General features: G+C 39.8%; 1 protein-coding gene across 2 annotated transcripts; it reads left to right on the top strand.

The window, feature by feature from the left end:
* Window positions 1-199: 199 nt before the first annotated feature.
* On the top strand, window positions 200-18,460 carry KATNA1 (katanin catalytic subunit A1). Of its 2 annotated transcripts, XR_010997268.1 has the most exons (12): window positions 200-338; window positions 5,161-5,335; window positions 6,039-6,196; window positions 6,976-7,159; window positions 9,068-9,189; window positions 10,569-10,674; window positions 10,993-11,151; window positions 12,267-12,393; window positions 13,913-14,047; window positions 14,323-14,449; window positions 15,420-15,617; window positions 18,119-18,255. XR_010997268.1 is itself a non-coding variant. In XM_068184572.1 (11 exons), the coding sequence occupies exons 2-11, from the start codon at window positions 5,165-5,167 to the stop codon at window positions 18,315-18,317; spliced, it is 1,488 nt and encodes a 495-aa protein (XP_068040673.1). In that variant the 5' UTR covers window positions 200-338; window positions 5,161-5,164; the 3' UTR covers window positions 18,318-18,460. The 2 variants fall into 2 exon arrangements, 1 of the variants encoding a protein (XP_068040673.1); XM_068184572.1 differs by lacking the exon at window positions 15,420-15,617 and having other exon boundaries at window positions 18,119-18,460.
* Window positions 18,461-19,978: the final 1,518 nt, after the last annotated feature.

Below are 19,978 nucleotides of genomic sequence, written 5' to 3'. Positions count from 1 at the left end.
TTTTTTTTTTTTTTTTTTTTTTTTTTTTTTTTTTTTTTCCTTCTGCTCCTCTTTAACATTTAAAACCAAAACAGCCCTTCGCTTTTAGTAATAATGCTCAAACGGACACCAACTCCTTGTCGGTACGGCTGGGCGGACTTTCTCCCCCGTCCTACCAGGCTGGAAGTGACGCAGCCGGATTTGCCTTCAAAAATTGCCGGCGGCGGCGGCGGGAGGAGGCGGCGGGCAGGGCCGGGGCGGGGCCAGCGCCGTTGCGGGAGGAAGGGGGCGGAAGAAGGGAAGGGGTCGTGGCTGGAGTCGCCGTGAGCTGCTGCCGCGGGTGCGAGCTCCGGAGAGGAGTAAGTGAGCGGGAGGGGCCCGCGGCTCCGGCCCGGGCCGCAGGGACAGGCGGGCCCAGGACGGGGGGAGATGGCCGCGCCCCGCGCGGCGGGGCCCCCCCGAGGGCTCCCGGGCACGGGCGGGCTCCGGCTGTTGTGCCCCGCGGCCCGAGGGCGAGGGGCCGCGGAGGTTGCTGTCACCACAGCCACTGCTGTGACCGCGGAGCTCGTTATGTCAGGGCTGCGGCTCACACGTGCTCGGCGCCGCACGGGGCATCTCTGTCGGGGGCTGCCGCTGCCCGCAGGTGCGCGGCCGGCGCTCCCGGCCCCCGCAGCCCGCCCGGGTGGGCTCCTGGCGCTGCTGGCCCTGGCCCAGGCACGGAGCTCTGCTTCCTAAGTCTCCCTTCACCCTCCACCTGTTTTGTTCTTTTGGGGTTTTCTGTTAATGTGCAGTAATCTGCGGTGATGCAAGTTTTCTCTCCAGACAGAGAGAAGCTGTAGGCAGCAATTTCAGATATCTATCCAGCCGCAGACCTCTCTAAACTTCCAGAGAAATTTGTTAATTTAACATTGGTCGTCAAAAAGAATGCCAGCCCCCATGAAGTGGGGAGAAACCTATTTAATAAAGCCTTCTGAAAGGCTTAGCCTGGAAAACGTAAAATCACATGCCCCCCACGTATCTCTACCTAGTGATTGATTTTTTAATGTTTTTTATTTTCCACAAACTGCTAGCCATACTTAGATTTGTGGCTGCTTGTGGTTCTTCTGCTAACCGCTACTGTTAAATACAGCAACTGCATGAGTACCATCTTGTTTAGTATCCAGTAAGTCTGGCAGCTCTCCTTCCCAAGTAATCAGCAGTCACTTGTTGATACCAAATGTTGCTGGCCATGGATGTTATGAAGAAGAGTATTAAATGTGGAAGGGAACTCGGAGGTGATGCAGGGCATTGTCTGATCAGTAAAAACTGATTCCTGAAAGCTGTTGCTATGGGGTGTTTTTTTCTCATCTGGCTTGCCAAGAAAACTTTGCAAATATTACAGGGTTGCTTTGATGCCAGAGCCGGTATAGCAGGCTGAAATAATGGAAACATATGCACTCTGCCAAAATTCAGGCTCTGGCTTAGTTCAGACATTAAGGTTGGAGCGAAGAACTCCTTGAAAGTATTTTCCCAGTATGGTTCATGCCTTCCAGTCAGCAGGTCCACCACGGTAATTGACACACTATCAGGCAATGTCTTATTTTTTAAAATTTGGGGGAGTTCTTTGTGTTACAGGATGGATGCGGTGTTCTTGGATTATAACGTATGACTGTGAGCAGAAATTACTTACAGTCATTTCCACTGATGATTTCATGAAATTATTATGGAAAACATGAAGTATCCCCAGGGTTTTCTTGATAATGGTTAGGCTAAAATAAGTTCAAAACCTCATTCTCACAAGCTGTAGGGATATTGAACTTTTGTTAGGTTCAACCCTTGCTGGACTTGGCTGTTCTATACTCTAGAAATATTTTAGGTCCTTGGAGCAAATGATAAAATGTATTTTGTAACTAGAGATGGGTTAATTTCAGACAACCGTATATACTCACAGCTGGTGTGAAGAGTGCTTATTCTTGTGAAGTCTGTGTGTTTGTACACAGTGAAGAATTAAACTTGGAAGACAAAGTGCTTAGGTTATTTTCCTTATATCCTGTTTACAGTAAACTTTATGAACTCTTCACTGTTTCAGCAGCTGTTGGAACATAGATAACTTCACTGGTCATGATTCATGGAAAGGTTGTGGCTGATAAGTGCAGACCTGCTGCTTTGACATCCTATTACGTGATAGCACCAAGTATTTGTAAACACATGTGATATTGCTAAGTATTTGTAAATACTTTAAAATTTATTAAGTAGCACAGGATTTGTTTTTGAGAGTTTTAATCCTTCAGTTCTGGTTTAACTCTGGATTTGTGTGTAGTCATGCCTCTGCCATGTCTTCCACCCTGCTGAGCTGCCCCAATATATTGTCACCTTCTGCCACAAACTTCAGTCAACTTTCAGATTAGTACTCTAACTCTTTTTCCCCCTTAGAGCTGCTTTACCATCTTCACTTGAAAGTGTAGCAGACCCATAGACTTATTAGTGTATCAGCTCTGACACTGCCTGAAGTCGCGGCAGCAGCAGTGGCATGTCCAGACATAAGACGAGCCAGCAGCTTTTTCTGCCTCACTTGTACTCAAGAGCCTTGTATTTGGAAGCCACTTCAAGCTCTTTTGCTCTCATGAGTCAAGATGAAGCAACAAATTAAATTAAGCCACATTATCTTGCATTTTCAATAGCACTGATGAAACAGGTAGATTCCAATAGCACTATAAGCTTGAGTGAGTACCTTCTTTTTTTTTTTTTCTTCCCACGAGTTGCTGGCTTATTCTGCTTACATGTCTGTTTCTACTTTCTGCCCTTATATTCTCTGCCCTTTCTAACCTGAAAATGTCATTGACTCTTTTATTATGTGCAGTGCTATCCTTTTGGTCCCAAGCTTTTATACGTTTCTGACTTAGCCTCTTTAGTCTTGTTGTTGGGTTTTTTTTCCTAATTCTAGTTATTTTCACATTTCCAGATGAAAACTATTCCTATAAACTTTTTTTTTTCATTTTCTGTATACATAAAGTTGATGTTCTGCTGGGATTGCTCTACAGCATTCGGTGGAAAAAGTTTCCTATGACTTCCCTCTGTATTTAAGTCTAGTTTGGTTTTAGTAACTTGCTATTTCTTGATTTTTAAAATGTGTATTAGCATCTTGCTCAACTTGTGATTTCAGTAGTGTTAGTCATCGGTTTGAATTCTCAGGACAGGCAAACAGGTGTATCTGGTAGGATGAGTAGGAGTGGAAAAGCTCACTCCTAAATACAGCAGGGAAAGCTTCGTTAACATCTGTGTGATGATCCACACAGCAGTTGACAAACATCTTCAGGCTCTTTCTCCTGAGGTTAAAACCAACAAAACTCCCAAGCCAAACAGTGTCTCCAAAGCCTAATTAGCTTGGGATATGTTAATCTTTGTAGTTGGTGGTCACATTAACTGCATCAGCTTGTAGACATCATGGCCAGCTGGGCGAGTGAGTGTCTGGCCGGAGTGAGATTACACGGTGTAGGTTCTGTGATAGCAGGTTCCCTGCTCACCCCACGGGTCCCCTCTGCAGGGATGGGTGTGGGCTCTCGGAGGCCTGTCTTCAGCTCTGCTGCTGCCAGTTTTGCTCTTCTGACTGAAAATTTTGACAGCAGCTCTTTGCTCTAATGGAAGCTGGGGAAGGAAGAGGAAGGAAGCAAATAAAGAAGAGGATGTTGGCTCAGGAATGCCTGAGCTGTTTTTCTGTGTGTGAAACTACTTGGGAAGGGGACAGAAAAACGAGTAAAAGCCCTAAAATGTTTGATTTGTACTTAACAGCCCCTCTTTACCATGGAAAGCTCACATTTTAGCAACAGGTTGGCAGGTGTGTGCAAACGGTGGCTTCTGAAACCTCTGATAATGTGTCCAAGCTCGACCCTGACCTGGTCTTGAAATATATTCTGCCCTAAGTCTGTTTATTGCACGTGTGAATTTAGTGCCGCTTACATTCTTTAAATAGTTGATCTGTATCAAGTATGCTTCATCCCAGGGCTTAGCTGGAGTTGCTTGTCTGCAGTTGCTTCTTCCTGGCACTTGGGTACAGGTACCAAAATGAGAGCAGGATGATCTCTTGCAGGTGTGTTTTTTTGCTGATTTTAATGTTTTCTGTGCCTGGTTAGGAAATTGAGGAGAGCGGGGAAATTCTTGGTATGTAAGAGACAAGAAAAGTAGAGACAGCACAACTATCTTAGAGAAGAAGTAGCTGGGGTGTATAAGACACTGACAATGTGGGAGAACTGCACCATGGACAATAGCACTGTAAAGAATGAGTCTACTTTACTTCTTCTACTTCTACTGTACTTGTATAAGTAATACTTCTGTGCTATTCTAATCTAAAAGTGCAGATTCTGTTAGTGCTGCAAAGTGGAAATAGTCACAGTCTATGATGCTTGCTCCAAAAAACCACAAACAAGCACCACTGACAGGGAAAAACAGCATGGTTTGAAAAATGCATTAAATAAAATGGGTGGTTATATACTAAAGGTTTGATTGTGGCTTTTGCTTACCTTTCAGTGATAACTTAAACAGCCTTGATGTTTTTCAGGGGTTTCTTTGTAGGTGTAAGAATGAAGGTGATAGGAAGGTACAAGCTGGGCATGGAAGGTAGATATTTGTTTCAAAGAAACATTAAATAACATTGAAGAATTGTAAAATCAAGCTAATGGGTGAATAGTGTTTTCCACAAGGCAAAATCAGACTATTAAAACTGTCATGCATGGAAAGTTAAGGAAAAAAAAAATTAAGAAAACATAATGCATTAGGAAGAAGGGCTTTGATTTATTGCTTGTTTGGTATTTTTGAGGTTTTTTTTTTTTAAACCACACAAGACAGGCCAGGCACAGTAAAATACTAATTTATCTTACAGTAGAATAAAGAGGTAAGGAGAGTATGCAACTGTGACTTGTAGTAACACATTTAAATCTACATATCTTGCATGGGCTTTTTGGCAGAATCTCCATGACAAGAAACAAAGCTGTAACGTGAAAAGCTTAATTTCTACTAATAGAACATCAATTATCTTTTTATATGTATGACATTCATTTTAGGCCTTTTTTTTGAAACCAGTGTTTTCTCAGCTTGTATGTTTTAATATGCCAAATGAGATAATAAGCATATGAAAATACTTGCAAAAAATTGTTTCAGTTCTCGGTTGGTTTTTTACTTCCTTAATATTTCCTATTTTTTTTTCAGCTTCATGTTGAACATGAGCCTTGTTATGATCATTGAGAATGTGAAGTTGGCCCGTGAATATGCCTTACTGGGAAATTATGACTCTGCAATGGTCTACTACCAGGGAGTTCTTGACCAAATGAATAAGTATCTGTACTCTGTGAGAGATACCTACCTGCAGCAGAAATGGCAGCAGGTAAATAGCACTTTTCTGGGACATGTTGAGGGAAAAGCATTGAAGTAGCAAGAATTGCCTATCTTATTGCAAACAAAAATATAAAAAGACTTATCCCATTCTCTCATAAAGTAGTGTTGTTATATATAGGCTTCTTTTTTGTTATATAGACTTGTTTAAGTCATCTTTATGACATCTTTGTCTGACAGTGGCAGAACAGTCAATGGAACACGGCTCTGAGGAGCAAGTGCAATGTCTGCCCTGACAGCTGTGCTGATGAGTACCCCTGTTAGGTTCAAGTTTTTTCACCTGGTGTCTTTAGGGTCTTATTTCCCTCAATGTTTTAGTGGGACTAAGGTCCTTAACAGCAAGTTGATCATTTGTCCTCAGCAAAGACCCTCTTTTTTTTTTTCATTCTGCCTATTAGGTTGATACTTTTGATTGGTATTTAGTCTGTTAGATTCTGTCATACCTGTTTAATCTGCAAAACTTGTCAAAATTCTCTTTGATATTAAATCCAAAATCTCTTCGTTTGTTCTTTAAATGTGCTGAGGAAGGCAGAAAAACCTCCTTAATATCTAATGTGTGTAATTCTTGTTTACTGAAGTAGAATTAGGTAGCTCATTAAACCCTGTGGAATCCATCCAGGCATTTCATGGGCTTGAACAGAGGACTGTTACAAACTTATTTCCAGTGTGCCTAATCTACCTTTTTTTAAAATCAGGTTTGGCAGGAGATAAGTGTGGAAGCTAAGCATGTGAAAGATATAATGAAAACACTGGAGAGTTTTAAACTAGACAATACTCCATTGAAAGCCTCACAACAAGAATTACCAGCTCACGATGCAGAAGTCTGGTCTTTGCCAGTACCTGCTGAACGTAGGTAAGAGGAAACCTGAAGACCTAAATTAATATTTATCAGGACAAAGTGTGCTTTGACTTCAGCCTCTTGTGGTGTAATTTTTGTTCTTGAGCTTAGATGTGTAACACTCGCACCAGCAGCTTGACACCATTTGTGGTGAAGGAGGTGTCAGGTGAACGTTCTGGGGGTTTTATCTTACACAGTACTGACTAATGTCAAGGTTCTTACCCCCACACACTGTTGCCTGAGTTTTGGTTTTTGGTTTTGAGTTTTTATTTCACTTTTGTCTCTGTTGACATTAATTAGCTGGTTCAAGATGCTAAAGACATTGTTCTGTGTGTCTAGTGGTTTTTGTTTGGTTTTTTTTGCCTTTTTTTGTGAGTAGCTATCTGACCTGGTTCACTGGAGGTTCTAACACATGCCAGGGGTAGCATGAAGGAGGGGACAGGAGTACGTGCAAAGCAGTCACAGAACTGTGCATTTTGACAGAAAGTGACTATTAGATTACTTTAACTGTATTGTCAAATTATTGTTTGTTTGTTAATTTTTTTGAGCTCCATATTACTTCTACTGATGAAATATACAAAGCAAGGCAATTGTTTTAAGCAGGTGGACCCTGAGCTTGTGGCACAAGGAAAATGGATTTTTAGCCACTATCTAAATATATCTGTCTTGTTTCTGATATACAGATTTTTATCTTGAGCCAAATGGCTTTTCAGTTTGTAACCAGTTGATTTGGTTGTGTGGTGCTCACCAGTGGCTTTACACTGAGGCTTTTTGCATATGTTACAACTAATTAGACCTTCGCCAGGACCCAGGAAGCGTCAGTCTGCTCCGTGCAGTGATTGCAGAGGCCACAATAATCGTGTGAGTGCAGCTGTCAGAGGCTCTCACCGTCCCTCCTCTCGGAACCCCAATGACAAAGGGAAGGCAGTCCGCAGCCGGGAAAAAAAGGATCAGCAAAATAAAGGAAAAGAGGAAAAGGTAAAGTTGAAAATAACTTCATGGTGTTGAGAAGCTCAGTTGTGCTTTCTTACTATTGAAATTATAAAATGTATTATAGAGTGTATTAGAAAATTACATGCCTATAAAATGTTTCTTCTGTTCATGTCAGCGTGCTGATTTGAATCTCATCTTGTAAGGTGTCTTTTCTTTGTGCATAGTGTTGGTTATGGATTAATTAAAAACAAACAATCGCTCTGGGAAGTTGGGATCTGGTAATGTATCTGAAGGTGTCTGCCAAGTGGATGTTTCCAGGCTCTTCTTGGTGGTTCCAAGCAAAAGGACAAGAGGCAACAGGCAGAAACTGATGCACAGGAAGTTCCACCTGAACATGAGGATGTACTTTTTTACTGTGTGGGTAACCACGCACTGGAACAGATTGTCCTGGGAGGTTGTGGAGTCTCCCTCACTGGGGATACTCAAGAACTTGCTGGACACAATCCTGTGCCATGTGCTCTGGGACAACCCTGCTTGAGCAGGGAGGTCGGACCAGATGACCCACTGCGGTCTCTTCCAGCCTGACTCATTCTCTGATTCTGTGACGTGTTTACTGCAACTTGAAGTGATTTAAAGTGGTTTGAAGTGATATCACTGAATTTCTGACGTAGAGCCCGGTGGAGTTCATTCACATGGAACGTCTTTGTGGTATAATTGCTTTGAGTATAATTTAAACCAAGATTGACTTGCCTCTTCCAAAGCATATCAAGATTTACTTAATCCTTAAATGAGACCTTTGCCTTATTTTTGTTTCGTTTTTTTTTTTCTTTTGAGATATGTTGCTAGCTCCATACTTTCTTGAGTTGTAAATGAACAAAACCCCAGCATACTTGAACTATGATCAGTTCTTGGCAATCAGAGTGCTTTAATTTTTGCTTTGTGCTCTGGTCTCCATAAATTTAGCAGATGACCAAGGTAAGAGACCATACAGGAAACAGCAGATTCATATTTTTTAGTGTCTAAATAAATCAAAAATCCATGCAATTGTTTGTTAGCTTCAGCAACCTTAAGTTGTGATAAGATGTCATGGCCTGTGGAGGTAGTATAATCTACAAGGGTGGAATTGTTTAGCTGTGTAAGCTACTACTTTTATTAGGAGCTAAATTAGATTGTCTTTGAGTGATAATCCTCTCTCCATCAGAAAATACCCACAGAGAGACAGGATAGGTCTCTTTTTCTCTTTTACAGTTGTTCTGTCATCACCAGTGCTTGCTGTTAAATGTATAAAACCAGGGTATGTCTAGTGCATTTTATTTCCTTTCAGTTGCATGGTCTCTGCTGTTTGAGCCCTTTCAACTATGTAGCTTCTTTGCTTTGACTCTGCTGCAGAGCTGCTTCTCTGCTGTTCATGTCCATGCTTCTGTATCAGTTAATTAGCTCTGGTTTTACCCCTGTGGTCTCCCTGCAGATCACCATTGCTCATTCTACATATGGAAATCATGCTTAACTTTTTTTTTGTGTCCCACATACATGACGTATTTGTGACACTTAGAGAATTTGAGATACTCTCAATGTGACACTTTGTGGTGCAGTCTTACACACAATTTTCCCCTATTGTGTCTCAGATAGTTTCAGATTTCTTTGGGAGAAGAGGCAGAAACTGTTAGCACTGGGATAGGTGTTTGCAGTTTTGATTAGGTACCAAAACAAAGAAACTGCATCAGTACAATATGCTGGCTTTGGGGAGAAGGAAATGGAACCGGGGCAGTACAGAAATCTGGGTGAAACTCGCAGATCCATCCTGCAGTGCAGCTGTAATATGGATGCTTCATAGTTTTCATGCTGGTTTATGTTGCCACCTTCTAAAAGTATGATGCTGTTGTGGACTTGTAAAAATTCATTAGTAGCATGACCATTGTTATGTATTTACATTGTTGTATCCTTTATATGTAGAACAAATCCACATCTGAGATTTCAGAGTCTGAACCAAAGAAATTTGATAGTACTGGATATGACAAAGATCTAGTAGAAGCTTTGGAAAGAGATATAATTTCTCAGAATCCCAACATCCGATGGTAAGTTTGAGTACTGCTGCTAGTCTCTTCAGTTGTTTCTGTTTCCTCTCAAATGATATGACAAGAATTAATTATTTTAACAGATACTTACATATAAAAAGTACATACAGGTTCTCCTTACTGCTTTTAAATAGGCAACTAAACTTTTTATGTAGTTGAATACTTCTAGAGCTCAAAATATTCTTTTTCCACACGTAATTCATGTAATAGTTTGGGCTCGATGGACTTTTAAAGATCAGCTAAATCTCTCCCCTGCTGTGGCAGGCACATCTTTCTCTAAATCAAGTTGCCTAAAGTCCCGTCCAACTTGGCCATACAAAGCTTCTCAAAATTTTCTGAGAGTCCTAATATCAATTTTTGAGATACTCTTTTGTAATGTAAAAGTTCCTAATTTCTGTCATTGTCTCTTCATTTGAAAATCTGTGTTGCTACTCTGGGGCATATCAAGACAGAAAACTGATTAACAAAGAAGTTATGTCAATGTAGGAACTCTTTGAAATGTTGCTGCATGTAATGTGGCCATTAGTATAAAATATAACCCTGTGCCAGTACCTTTACATAAACGTGTTAAATATTAAGCCTTATATAAAGCTTGTTTTGTGTTCCAAATGTTTCTAAGCTTAGGTGGTTTTGTGAAGATTAAATGAGCAAATAAAGTAGGCTTTAAAAAAACCAAACAGTCCCCCAGAACTCTTTGTGTGCATGCAACTGCATGTGCACAAATTTAAGTTTAATATTTAAATACATGTTTCAGTTTTTATATCAAATCTTAAATTATGACGTCAGATTTTAAACTAGTTCTTCATATAGATTTGTTTTGAAATGAAAATGTTACTTGGGCACATGCTGATAAGAGGAATGCCCTGAAAGTTACTTTCAAGAAAATAAGACCAGCCTATAAGGTATCTAAGAATTAATACTTTTATAACTCTGAAAAAGAATTCTAAACATTCTGTTTAATTTCACTCCATTTATTAGTCTTCAGTGAGTTGTTCTTGTGATAATGAAAGATGGTATTTAAAGTTTCAGGGACATCCAACCTCTCAGCAAAACAAGAAAGCATAATTGGTAGTTAGACTAAGTTTAACCAACCTGCTTTCTTCTCCTTGTCTTTCTCTGAATACTGACAGTGGTGCTCTAGTGAAATAGTTCATGGGGCTTTTTTGCTTTTGCATCCATCTGGAGTCTGCCAGGCAGATGTCAATTGTAGCTGATACAGGCTTTTGCCATTAGAACGTAAATAATTCAGGAAAATGAATTAGATTTATTGGAGAACCAATGAATAACAATAAGTTTAATTGTGCAGTTTTTTTTGAGCTGTGGAGTGATTCTTTTGCCTCCTGTCTGAATCTGTCAAACAACTTTATATTTCTTGTCAGGGATGACATTGCTGATTTAGTAGAAGCCAAAAAGCTGCTTAAGGAAGCTGTAGTTTTACCAATGTGGATGCCAGAGTTTTTCAAGGGGATTAGAAGACCCTGGAAGGTATGAAAAAATCTGCTCCTGCGATCATAAGTAGGATTTTGAGATTGGATCTTGGCAGAACAAGAAATTTCAAATGTTTTATAGTTTAAATAAATTTAACAAGATTTATTGTAAATAACAACAAAATAAATATGTCAGCCAGATACCTGCACACTGTCTCCAGCTAGGTTTGTGAGTAAGCCATGATACTCATTACTTACCTTTGAATAACTTTACAAGGGAAAGTTTATTTCCAGTAGTTTACTATTATACTACACAAACTGTAAAATTCTCTGTTTTGATTCTTGTCCTAAAAGTGGCTCTTTTTCATTTTTGTAGGGTGTGCTGATGGTTGGTCCTCCTGGTACTGGAAAGACCCTCCTAGCGAAAGCTGTAGCCACTGAATGCAAGACAACTTTTTTCAATGTTTCTTCTTCCACACTTACCTCAAAATACAGAGGAGAATCTGAGAAACTTGTTCGTCTGCTCTTTGAAATGGTAATTTAAGTTTCTGAACACAAACAGGGAGATAATGAAGTAGAATCACCTCTGGAACAGTGAAACCTTACCAAGGTTTTAAACTTATAGCATACATAAACAATGCTCCAAACTTCAAATGCTTGGGGTATTTCTCATTTGTCCATTTGCATTTCGAGGTTATTCCTAAATGGATTTATAAAAGCTGAAAAAGAGGTTGCCTTTTATTTTCAGGGTTAGCTTGCTACATTATAGGTAGCTCACTATAAGCTGGTGAGTGCTGCAGAACATACTTGAATGGAAATCTAGGGATGGAATTAATTGCTTTCTGGGTGAGAACCCTATTTAGGCTGTGTGTTTTGTAGTCTTTGTTTATGGTTAAAAGAAGTGGCCTTCTAAACTGTAGTTGGCTTCAGAGCACATAATACTTGAAACAGTGCTCAGAAAATAGTTGTCTTTTTTCCCATGTGTTGCCAGGTGTGCATGCAGTGTTTGCTAGGGTGCCCAGTACTGAAGGGGACAGCAGAGTTACAATTACAGTAATCAGAAAAGGCAGGAAATAAAAGATCTTTTACATTATAGTTTGTTAGGCAGGATACAAGCTCATTTAATGTGATTGGTCAAAAATGCAGATAACACAATGAACAGCATCTCAACTGCTCTAATACAATAGCTTTTATTATCCTGAATCCTTGTATTTAAATGCTCTTGTTTTCAAAAATGTCAGTTATTTTGCAGTTGAACTATTTCTTGGACAGGTTCCATGTCGTGATGTCCCAGTTTAACATTCATCCTGTCTGTAACTGAAATATTATTCAAGCATTCTGTGATGACTTTCACAGTTTTACGTTTCTCCTAATGTGGGAAACTGCCTATAGCTCGTGAAATATCTGTTTATAGCCCTAACAACTGCAGGACTTTGCCAAAAGCCCTTCTACTCAAAGGCTCTGAATGAATGCACAATGCACAGCTGCTCTGCATCTGAGTACTGGGGTCCAAGTGAGGGAAGGGTGGGGATCCTTTGATACCTAGGAGCTGGGGTAAATACATCATTAGTCTGCTCTGAATATGCTGCTACTTCTTAAGTGGGAGTGAACTGCTGTTTCAGCTTCTGCTTTGTTATTTGCTTTCTTCAGGCTCGATTTTATGCCCCAACAACCATATTTATTGATGAGATAGACTCCATCTGTAGCCGCAGGGGAACTTCGGAGGAGCATGAAGCCAGCCGACGTGTGAAGGCAGAACTGCTAGTTCAAATGGATGGTAAATAACCTGATCACTGGGAACTGCTGGACTGGAGGAAAATTGAGGGCCAAAAAAAAAAAAAAAGAAAAGGAAAACTTAATTCTTCAGAAGCAGTTTTTCAAAAGCCTTACATGAAATCAGGGTTAAAAGCTACAGGTGACATTATTTAACATTCTTTTGGCATCTGAGCTATGATCTTCTATTAGTGACCCAGAATAAGGGAGATTCAGTGGAAAATACAGTATTTCAAGAGTAGCAGGGAAAAAAAAAACTGCTTCTCTCAGTCTTTGCCTGGCATATCACTCACTTCTTCAAAATTAAGTAAAAAGTGCTTCAAAAGAACTGTTACCTGTTTCTATTTAAACTTCAAAGGCAGTATTACACTTAACTTCTTTGGGATCTCTTTTTCTCCTAAAAATATAAGTAACAATTGAAGATTTTCTGTTTTATAGAAGTGGTTGGGAGAGTTTTCATTTCAAAACACTGAGTTCACTGCAGATATATGGCTAAAATTTCACAAATCAGTGAAGTTCAAAAGCAGGTAACAGCACAGAGTTGCTATAGAGGCATCCATTTTTTATTCTGAGGAGCAGAAAAAAGGAAAGGAACTACTGAGAAGTGCTAATCTATGGTTTGCGATAAAGTTCCATGAGTCAGAAGATTTGCGTATTTATTTCTCCTTCTCTGATGTTGTACCCTTTTATTTTTGTATTTAAAGAGCAGCAGAGCTCTAATACTGTTCTCATATTAAGTATGTACATAATCTGATTTTATTAGTAAGAACTATTTGAATCCTTTTACTTGGGCATTAATAAATTGTGTTTTATATGTAGACTCTCAGGCAGACTAGGTACAACAGCTGTCCCACAGCCCAGTCCTGTTGTTCGGAGCAAAAACAGTAGATACAGAGAGTAGCAACTTTAACAAAATTACCTTCTTCCTGTTGTAGCAGATTCATAGTGTTTAGAAACTGAGGTGTTCTATCTGTCTCTAAGATCTTGTGATTTAGTCCACCAAATTTAAATATTCACTTCATCAGTTTGCACAGTCCAGCTGTACATATGAAACCTTTGGCCTGATTTCAAAAGTGAAGACACCTTGTAGGGGAGTCGTACTGCTTTAGTGTGGCTGTTGGTGAATGCTGTGGGGGATGTTGGGTTTTGGTGTGGTGATGGTGCTGGGCATTGTTTTGTTTCCTCACAGGCTGCTACAAGATGTTGGTGTGAAAATTGAACCACTGTTGTGGCAGAAGTACAAATAACTCGGCTGTAGAACCATTCTGGCCATGATAGAGAGGAACTTCCTGGTCTGAGCAGTGCCCTGTGCCCTTGCTGCTCTTTAAACCAAGCTTCTATTTATGCTTGCAGGCTGTCATAGAGATGAAAAAGTGAACTCTGTTGCACTAGGTGATTCTGTTATGCTTGGGCTCATTAAAGTGCAGTAGAATACAGTTCTGCTTTAATACTGCAGAAGTGTTTTCTCTGTACATGAAATTAAAAAAAAAATTATATTTTACCTCCTCTTTTCTCCACTGCAGGTGTTGGGGGGGCTACTGAAAATGATGATCCTTCTAAGATGGTTATGGTACTTGCTGCTACTAATTTTCCTTGGGATATTGATGAAGCCTTAAGACGGAGACTAGAAAAGAGAATTTACATTCCTTTACCATCAGGTATGAAGAATTTGGGAGAGGAGTGGTTTAAAAGTTCTAAAATCTAAACTTTATCAACATTCCTTCAGTTTTGGTCACTTGGTTTAAAAATCTAATTGATATGTGTATACAAATTCACTTAGGGATTCAGGACCAGCTGAAATCTAAACATGAACATTTATTCTTGTAGCGAGTAGAGGGTCCTTTTTCTCATTCTTCCCTCTTATCCTCCTTCAATTTGTTATTTATCTTCAGAAAGTAAATTGTACAGACTCAATTTTCTTTTCTGTGATTAGCTAAAGGTAGAGAGGAACTCCTAAAAATAAATCTGCGAGAGCTGGAACTGGCTGATGATGTTGACCTTGCAAACATAGCTGAGAAAATGGAAGGTTATTCAGGTGCAGACATTACCAATGTATGCAGGTAAGCTGACATTGCATCATTTGTGTTACTACTGCTGCAAACTTTGGGAAAACTGTTTGTAAGGTAGCCAATTTACATGATTAAAGTTATTGGATAAAAATGGACTGTAACTTGTCTTTTATGTATGGCTAAAAGATGAAATATCACATTAATATTTACCTAAATTTCCATTTGAAGAGTAGTTGCAACCTAGTAATCTAATAAGCTGTGATTTAGGTAAAATTCCACCTTCTTTCATATAGACTAAATTCCATGCATGAGGATTATCCAGAGGATGGTTAACTTTAACTTGCAGAGTTGCAGTCATTCTGCTTGGACTGTATGACTTCTGCAGAAATCCATATGTGAGAGTCAACAGTGATGGAGGCTGGAATAACTACAGTAAAAACATGGAGTTTTCTTCTTTCATGACATGGCAAAGGTGTAGAGTCTGGTGTGATGGTACAAGAGATGTGTACTCAGCACATTGGTTTTTGTGATGAGACTGACAAAAGTTTTCTGCTACCTCCTTCATTTCCCTGTCTCCTCGGTACTGTTGGCATACAGTTGTTTGTGGGCCTAGTCTCTAGCCTAGATTCCTGAAACAATTGACTAAAAATGTCTTCTAATTCTTCCCTTATATTTTCTTTGAAAAATGGGAAAGGGAAGGAGAGGACTGATCTGTTAAGAGACAAGTGTCAGTTGTCCTGTTTACATCAAAAGACTTGCACTGGCACAGCTGTGGCAGTGGCAAGCTCCGAGCCCTGCAGTATGGGACAGAGAGCTGAAGCTGCTGGAGATGCTGTTGTCATCTGATGAGCACCTGCGTAACGCTGCTTTCAGGCTTTGGAGGTGGCACTGAAGCGTGGCAGGGCGAGGCTTGAGCTCCTAGTTGTTCCAGCCCATTCTGTGGGCTTTGAGCAGGATGAGAGAGCTGGAGTAAAAGCACCTCCTGGCTACTCCCTCAAACGCGGATCCGTTTCTTGCCTAGATTCCTGACACGGCTCTGCAGACACATGTCAGCACAGCTGAGAGGACAATGTGCTGTGCCACAAGGATGAAAGCAAGCAGCCTGTACACAAAGCTGCCACCAAAGGCTCTGTCAGCAGGGCCACTGCAGGCTGAGCTAAAAGTTTGGAGCCTCAGTAGTTTCCTGAACAAACCTCGCATAGTGTCTGGGAAAATAATGGTATGTTAGTTGCTCTGAGTCTCTGTTGTGGAGATTTGTTTCATTTTTAGGTTTGTGACATGAATTTCTAGTGTTCTTTTGATCTTTGGTTCTGCTCTGAAAGGAGTTTGTGCTAATAGGTTCATGTTGTATGAAAGAGTTTATTTGGTCACCTGCTTTTGTGCATTTTACCTGCAGTTTGTCTCCTCCAGTCTATTCAGTGTTTGTTGTTTGTAATTAATTTTATACTGAATATCAGTACACTTATTTTAGAAATGAAAATACTTGTAATGTTTTTCTGTGAATTTTACCTGTGTAGTTGTGCATAATTACTTTTGATTTTTTTAACCAAAGCCTCTTTGTACAAATACTATTAAAAAAAAAGGCAAACAGATTTAAAAAAACACAAAGAAACATCTTAATCTTCTATTTGTGGCAGTCTCTGAAGTGATGGCTGAGGTGGCAGCAAGCAGAAATCCAGATGAACTGAGATTTGGATGTATATGGTTTGAAATCACTAAGAAAGTACTCATATTAGCCTGGGTATTTGCACTTTGTTCATGGTGTCAGGAGAAATAGCTCTTGGATATTACTGTTTCATTTACATTGAGACAAAAAGATGTGGATGATTTAAAAGTGCTTTTTTATGGCTCAGGTTCTCAGGCTGTAAGCAGAGTAAAGTTCACCTGTATACTGTGACAGTCCTTGCTAGTGACACAAGCAAAACATAAGTGGACTAAGAGTTGTGGTTTACTGAAATTACCCTCCTATCTTAAAGAATTTGAGGTGAAGACCAAAGTTTGCTGAGCCAGAGTGAAAACCAGTCAGAGGCAACACTACAGTTCCTAGCAGTCAGCATATAACCAGGGGGAAATGAAGATTAACCTTCATTTTAAAATTCCAGAAATACAAAATGCATCCAAATTGCAGATTAGATGTGAGTATGAATGAACTACGAATCGTTGTTTTGGGTGGACTGTCAATGTTGAAAGGCTTTTCAAACAGAACTGGCCCCTGCTGTGTCTTCCAGTGGGTGGCTGCCTTTGTTTTCAATACAGCTTTGGTGCTTCTCCAGGCACCAAGAGTGCATTTGAGAAAGCACCAGGAGTTCAGTTTGGAATACTGGACTGTCCATAAATGACTTCACAAAAGGAAGTGGTGGCAGCCACACTTCAGTTCTGTCAGTGTGCTGAGGTATGATGGGCTTGTTGGTTGGTTGGCTGGATTGTTTTTGCTGGCCTTTATGGTTTTTTTAACTGCTGTCTGAAAGCAAATTAGATGCATAGAATGCCCCCTCACCCCATTGTGTAACAGTAGCTTATGGTTTACAAATTATGTTGTAACAGCAAAGCATAGTGATACTTGGTTGAGATGGGAGTTCAACAAGGCAACCTTTTGGTTGTCCTGAAATTTTAGTTCCTGTATTAAGAGATTTTAATTTATTAATTTACACTGAGTATTAGCTCAGTTGGTCAGAGCATGGTGCTAATAATATCAAGGTTGTGGGTTTGATCCCTGTACAGAGGCCGTTCATTTAAGAGTTGGATTTGATGATCCTTGTGGGTCCCTTCCAGCTTCCAGCAGGAATATTCTGTGAATTATTTAGTAAATTCCTGAAGTCTGATAGTTATGGTTTCCTTTAGCGGGAGGGGATGGTACTGAAACAGAACATACTCAAACCATTTTTTAAATCCTTCCGGAAGACAAGGTGTAAGTTTTTCTCTCTTTGAATTCTCACCTTCTGACTTGGCACAATATACTGTAGTGATATCACCAAGATTACGCTTACATCTCTTTTACTGCTAGGCAGATTAGCAGTGTTTTCTTGTTATTATAAGATCTGTAACAATGAATTAGAAGGAACGAAGGAACTTCAGCCTTCCAGTGTTATCTAATTATCACCTCACTAGCTCATCATCTGCTGCTACCAGATTTACTGCTGGAAATCTAAATGCAGTCAAACCTAACACTAAAGAAAATGACACACTTGTAAAAGCAGTCAGTGCTCATTAAGGCCCAAAGTCAGGCAGAACAGATTTTGTTATTTAACATTTAGCTCTAGAGTGTACAGGTTGGAGGTAGATACTGTTGACTCCTCCATCTTTGAAGTGGGATTTCTGTTCAAACCAGGAAACATTCAAAACACTCCAGGTACTCCTTCTGTATCTAGGAGTGAATTTGTTATTGCCTTCTTCCTGTTTAAAAGTACTATAAACAGCAGCTACATCATAGGCATGCAGTGACATCAGCTAAACCAGTTTGTCTTTGCCTCTTTTGACTAGCCTGTGAACAGTAGCTGATCAGATACCTGGTGAGGATAATGCCATGTTTAAAAACTATGGATAGTGTGGTATTGTAGCTTTTACAAGCACTTAGAGATCTTCCCATAAAAGTTCACAGTTCTTTATTGAATCTTTTTGAATGCAGCAGCTTAACTGGAATGCTGTGTTGAGCCTTTCAAACAACTGAACTCACCATCCAGTATTTGAGTAATGATTTTATTTTCTTACCCTCCTGACTAGAGATGCATCATTGATGGCTATGAGGAGGCGTATTGAAGGCTTGACACCAGAAGAAATCAGAAATCTTCCCCGAGATGAAATGCACATGCCAACAACTATGGAAGACTTTGAAATAGCTTTGAAGAAAGTTTCTAAATCTGTTTCTGCTGCGGACATTGAGAAATACGAGAAATGGATAGTTGAGTTTGGATCATGTTGAGTTGTCTTCTCTCAAAGAAACCACCTTATGTCTTAAAACAGCTTTAGAAGTAATCAGTGATATGTCAGTGCACTGCGTGCTCTTTTTAACTCTTGTAATTTAAGAGCAACAGATGTCTAAATAAATTTTTTTCTAAAATGCAAGTTCTGCTTAGCTCTTTTTGAACTAGCTCAGAAGTCACCCATTTTTCTCAGATGCTGATGGTATCTGATTTGATTTTCAAGATTTTAAAATTACTTCAATACTAGAACTCCTTTCATCAGTATTTACTCTTGAAAAATTGCTTTTGTGTCAATAAACCCCCCAAGCTAGCCCTGCTAAGTGAGTCAGGGATGCTGAGAACTTGAAAATTGGACAAACAAGATGCAGTTACACAGATAGTTTTCCTAGCTGATCTTGGAGAATTCTGCCATTAAACTGTTGTTAAAGAACCTGTGCAAAGGCTTAGATGTGGAACAGCAACCCTCATGCTGGAACAGTCAATGAAGTTAGCGGAGTTTGAGCAAGGGGTTAAGATCATCATGGGTTTACAGCAGCTGCTAAATAATATTAAAATATGTCCAGCCGGTGTAAACTAATTCTGAGCAGCCAGCAGTGATACTGTACATGTATAGTTTCCTTGTTAGTCTGAGAAATCAAAAGCTTTCTGGCATTAATTCTGAAATAGGTGTTTCTTCCTTGACTGTCTGGTACTGCAAGCAGCAAAACGTTAGACTGGTGAGTTGGGTCCTGGTTTACACGGTTATTCTGGTAAGGCAGCATGTGTTGTGTTTGTGTTCCGTTCATAACCCTGACTTTACAATTGACATAAAATCTAAATTCTCGTTTTTCATTATTTAACTGCTTCTACATGCCACTTATTATCTGAGTCTGCAGTAACCATCGAGGTAATAATTTTAGATTTTGCTGAACAGTGGTAATTGTAACTAAACCACCTTTAATTTCTTTCCATCTTCTACTGTTTGGGAAACTTTTCTTCCTGCTAGCTCCTCCCAGTGCAGCCAGCTGTAGCTCTGCTTATGGGTAAACTTCATTATTTTTCATGAATCAAATACGTCTGGACTAGTTCCAGCTGGTAGATAAATGCTGTATAAAGTTGGCTGTGGAATTCCTGCTCGTAATGGTAACGCAAAGCTGCAGTCTGAGTAGGAGGCAAGTGCATCTCAGACAGCTGTGTAAATGGCATTATTGTGAGCATCTTGTTCATGTGCCTAAAATTCATCGCTATGTTGTCAGTGACAGCTGGACATGCTGTAAAGGGACTTCAGCAGTGTCAGCAATAAGAGGCTCAAGTAAGATTTTGTGAGAGCTCCTGAATCCCTGGGTGGACCTGGCATGATGAACCCAGAAATGAAATTAAAAAGTGGAGGTGAGTATACAGGTGTGCGTTATAGACGTCCATTTCCAGAATGGAAAATAAATTTACTATTTTTGGATAGTCTTATGTGTCAGAGTTAATAAAAATACACAATATTTTGAAGATGTAGGTACTCTTAGTACTTATTTTTCTATTTGTATGCAAGGATAAGAGTGTAGCTGTCAGATATAGTTGCAGATTTCTTCTCATAATTCACTGCAAACAAACCAGAATAGTTAATCTGTCTCCCACATAAGAAGGGAGAGTAAGCATGCTTTGGACCTTGGCAGCAGTCCATTAAGGG

The sequence above is a fragment of the Anomalospiza imberbis genome, chromosome 3 (genome assembly GCF_031753505.1).
Source record: "Anomalospiza imberbis isolate Cuckoo-Finch-1a 21T00152 chromosome 3, ASM3175350v1, whole genome shotgun sequence".
NCBI classification, from domain to species: Eukaryota; Metazoa; Chordata; class Aves; order Passeriformes; family Viduidae; genus Anomalospiza; species Anomalospiza imberbis.
This window is presented reverse-complemented; position numbering and strand designations above follow the sequence as displayed.

What these genes read in the sequence shown, in the direction of transcription:
- KATNA1 (XM_068184572.1), top strand. Translation starts at nt 5,165, where the DNA reads ATGTTGAACATGAGCCTTGTTATGATCATTGAGAATGTGAAGTTGGCC. An exon ending in CCAGTACCTGCTGAACGTAG is followed by an intron (nt 6,197 to 6,975) that starts GTAAGAGGAAAC and finishes ACAACTAATTAG; the next exon opens with ACCTTCGCCAGGACCCAGGA. An exon ending in TTACATTCCTTTACCATCAG is followed by an intron (nt 14,048 to 14,322) that starts GTATGAAGAATT and finishes TTCTGTGATTAG; the next exon opens with CTAAAGGTAGAGAGGAACTC.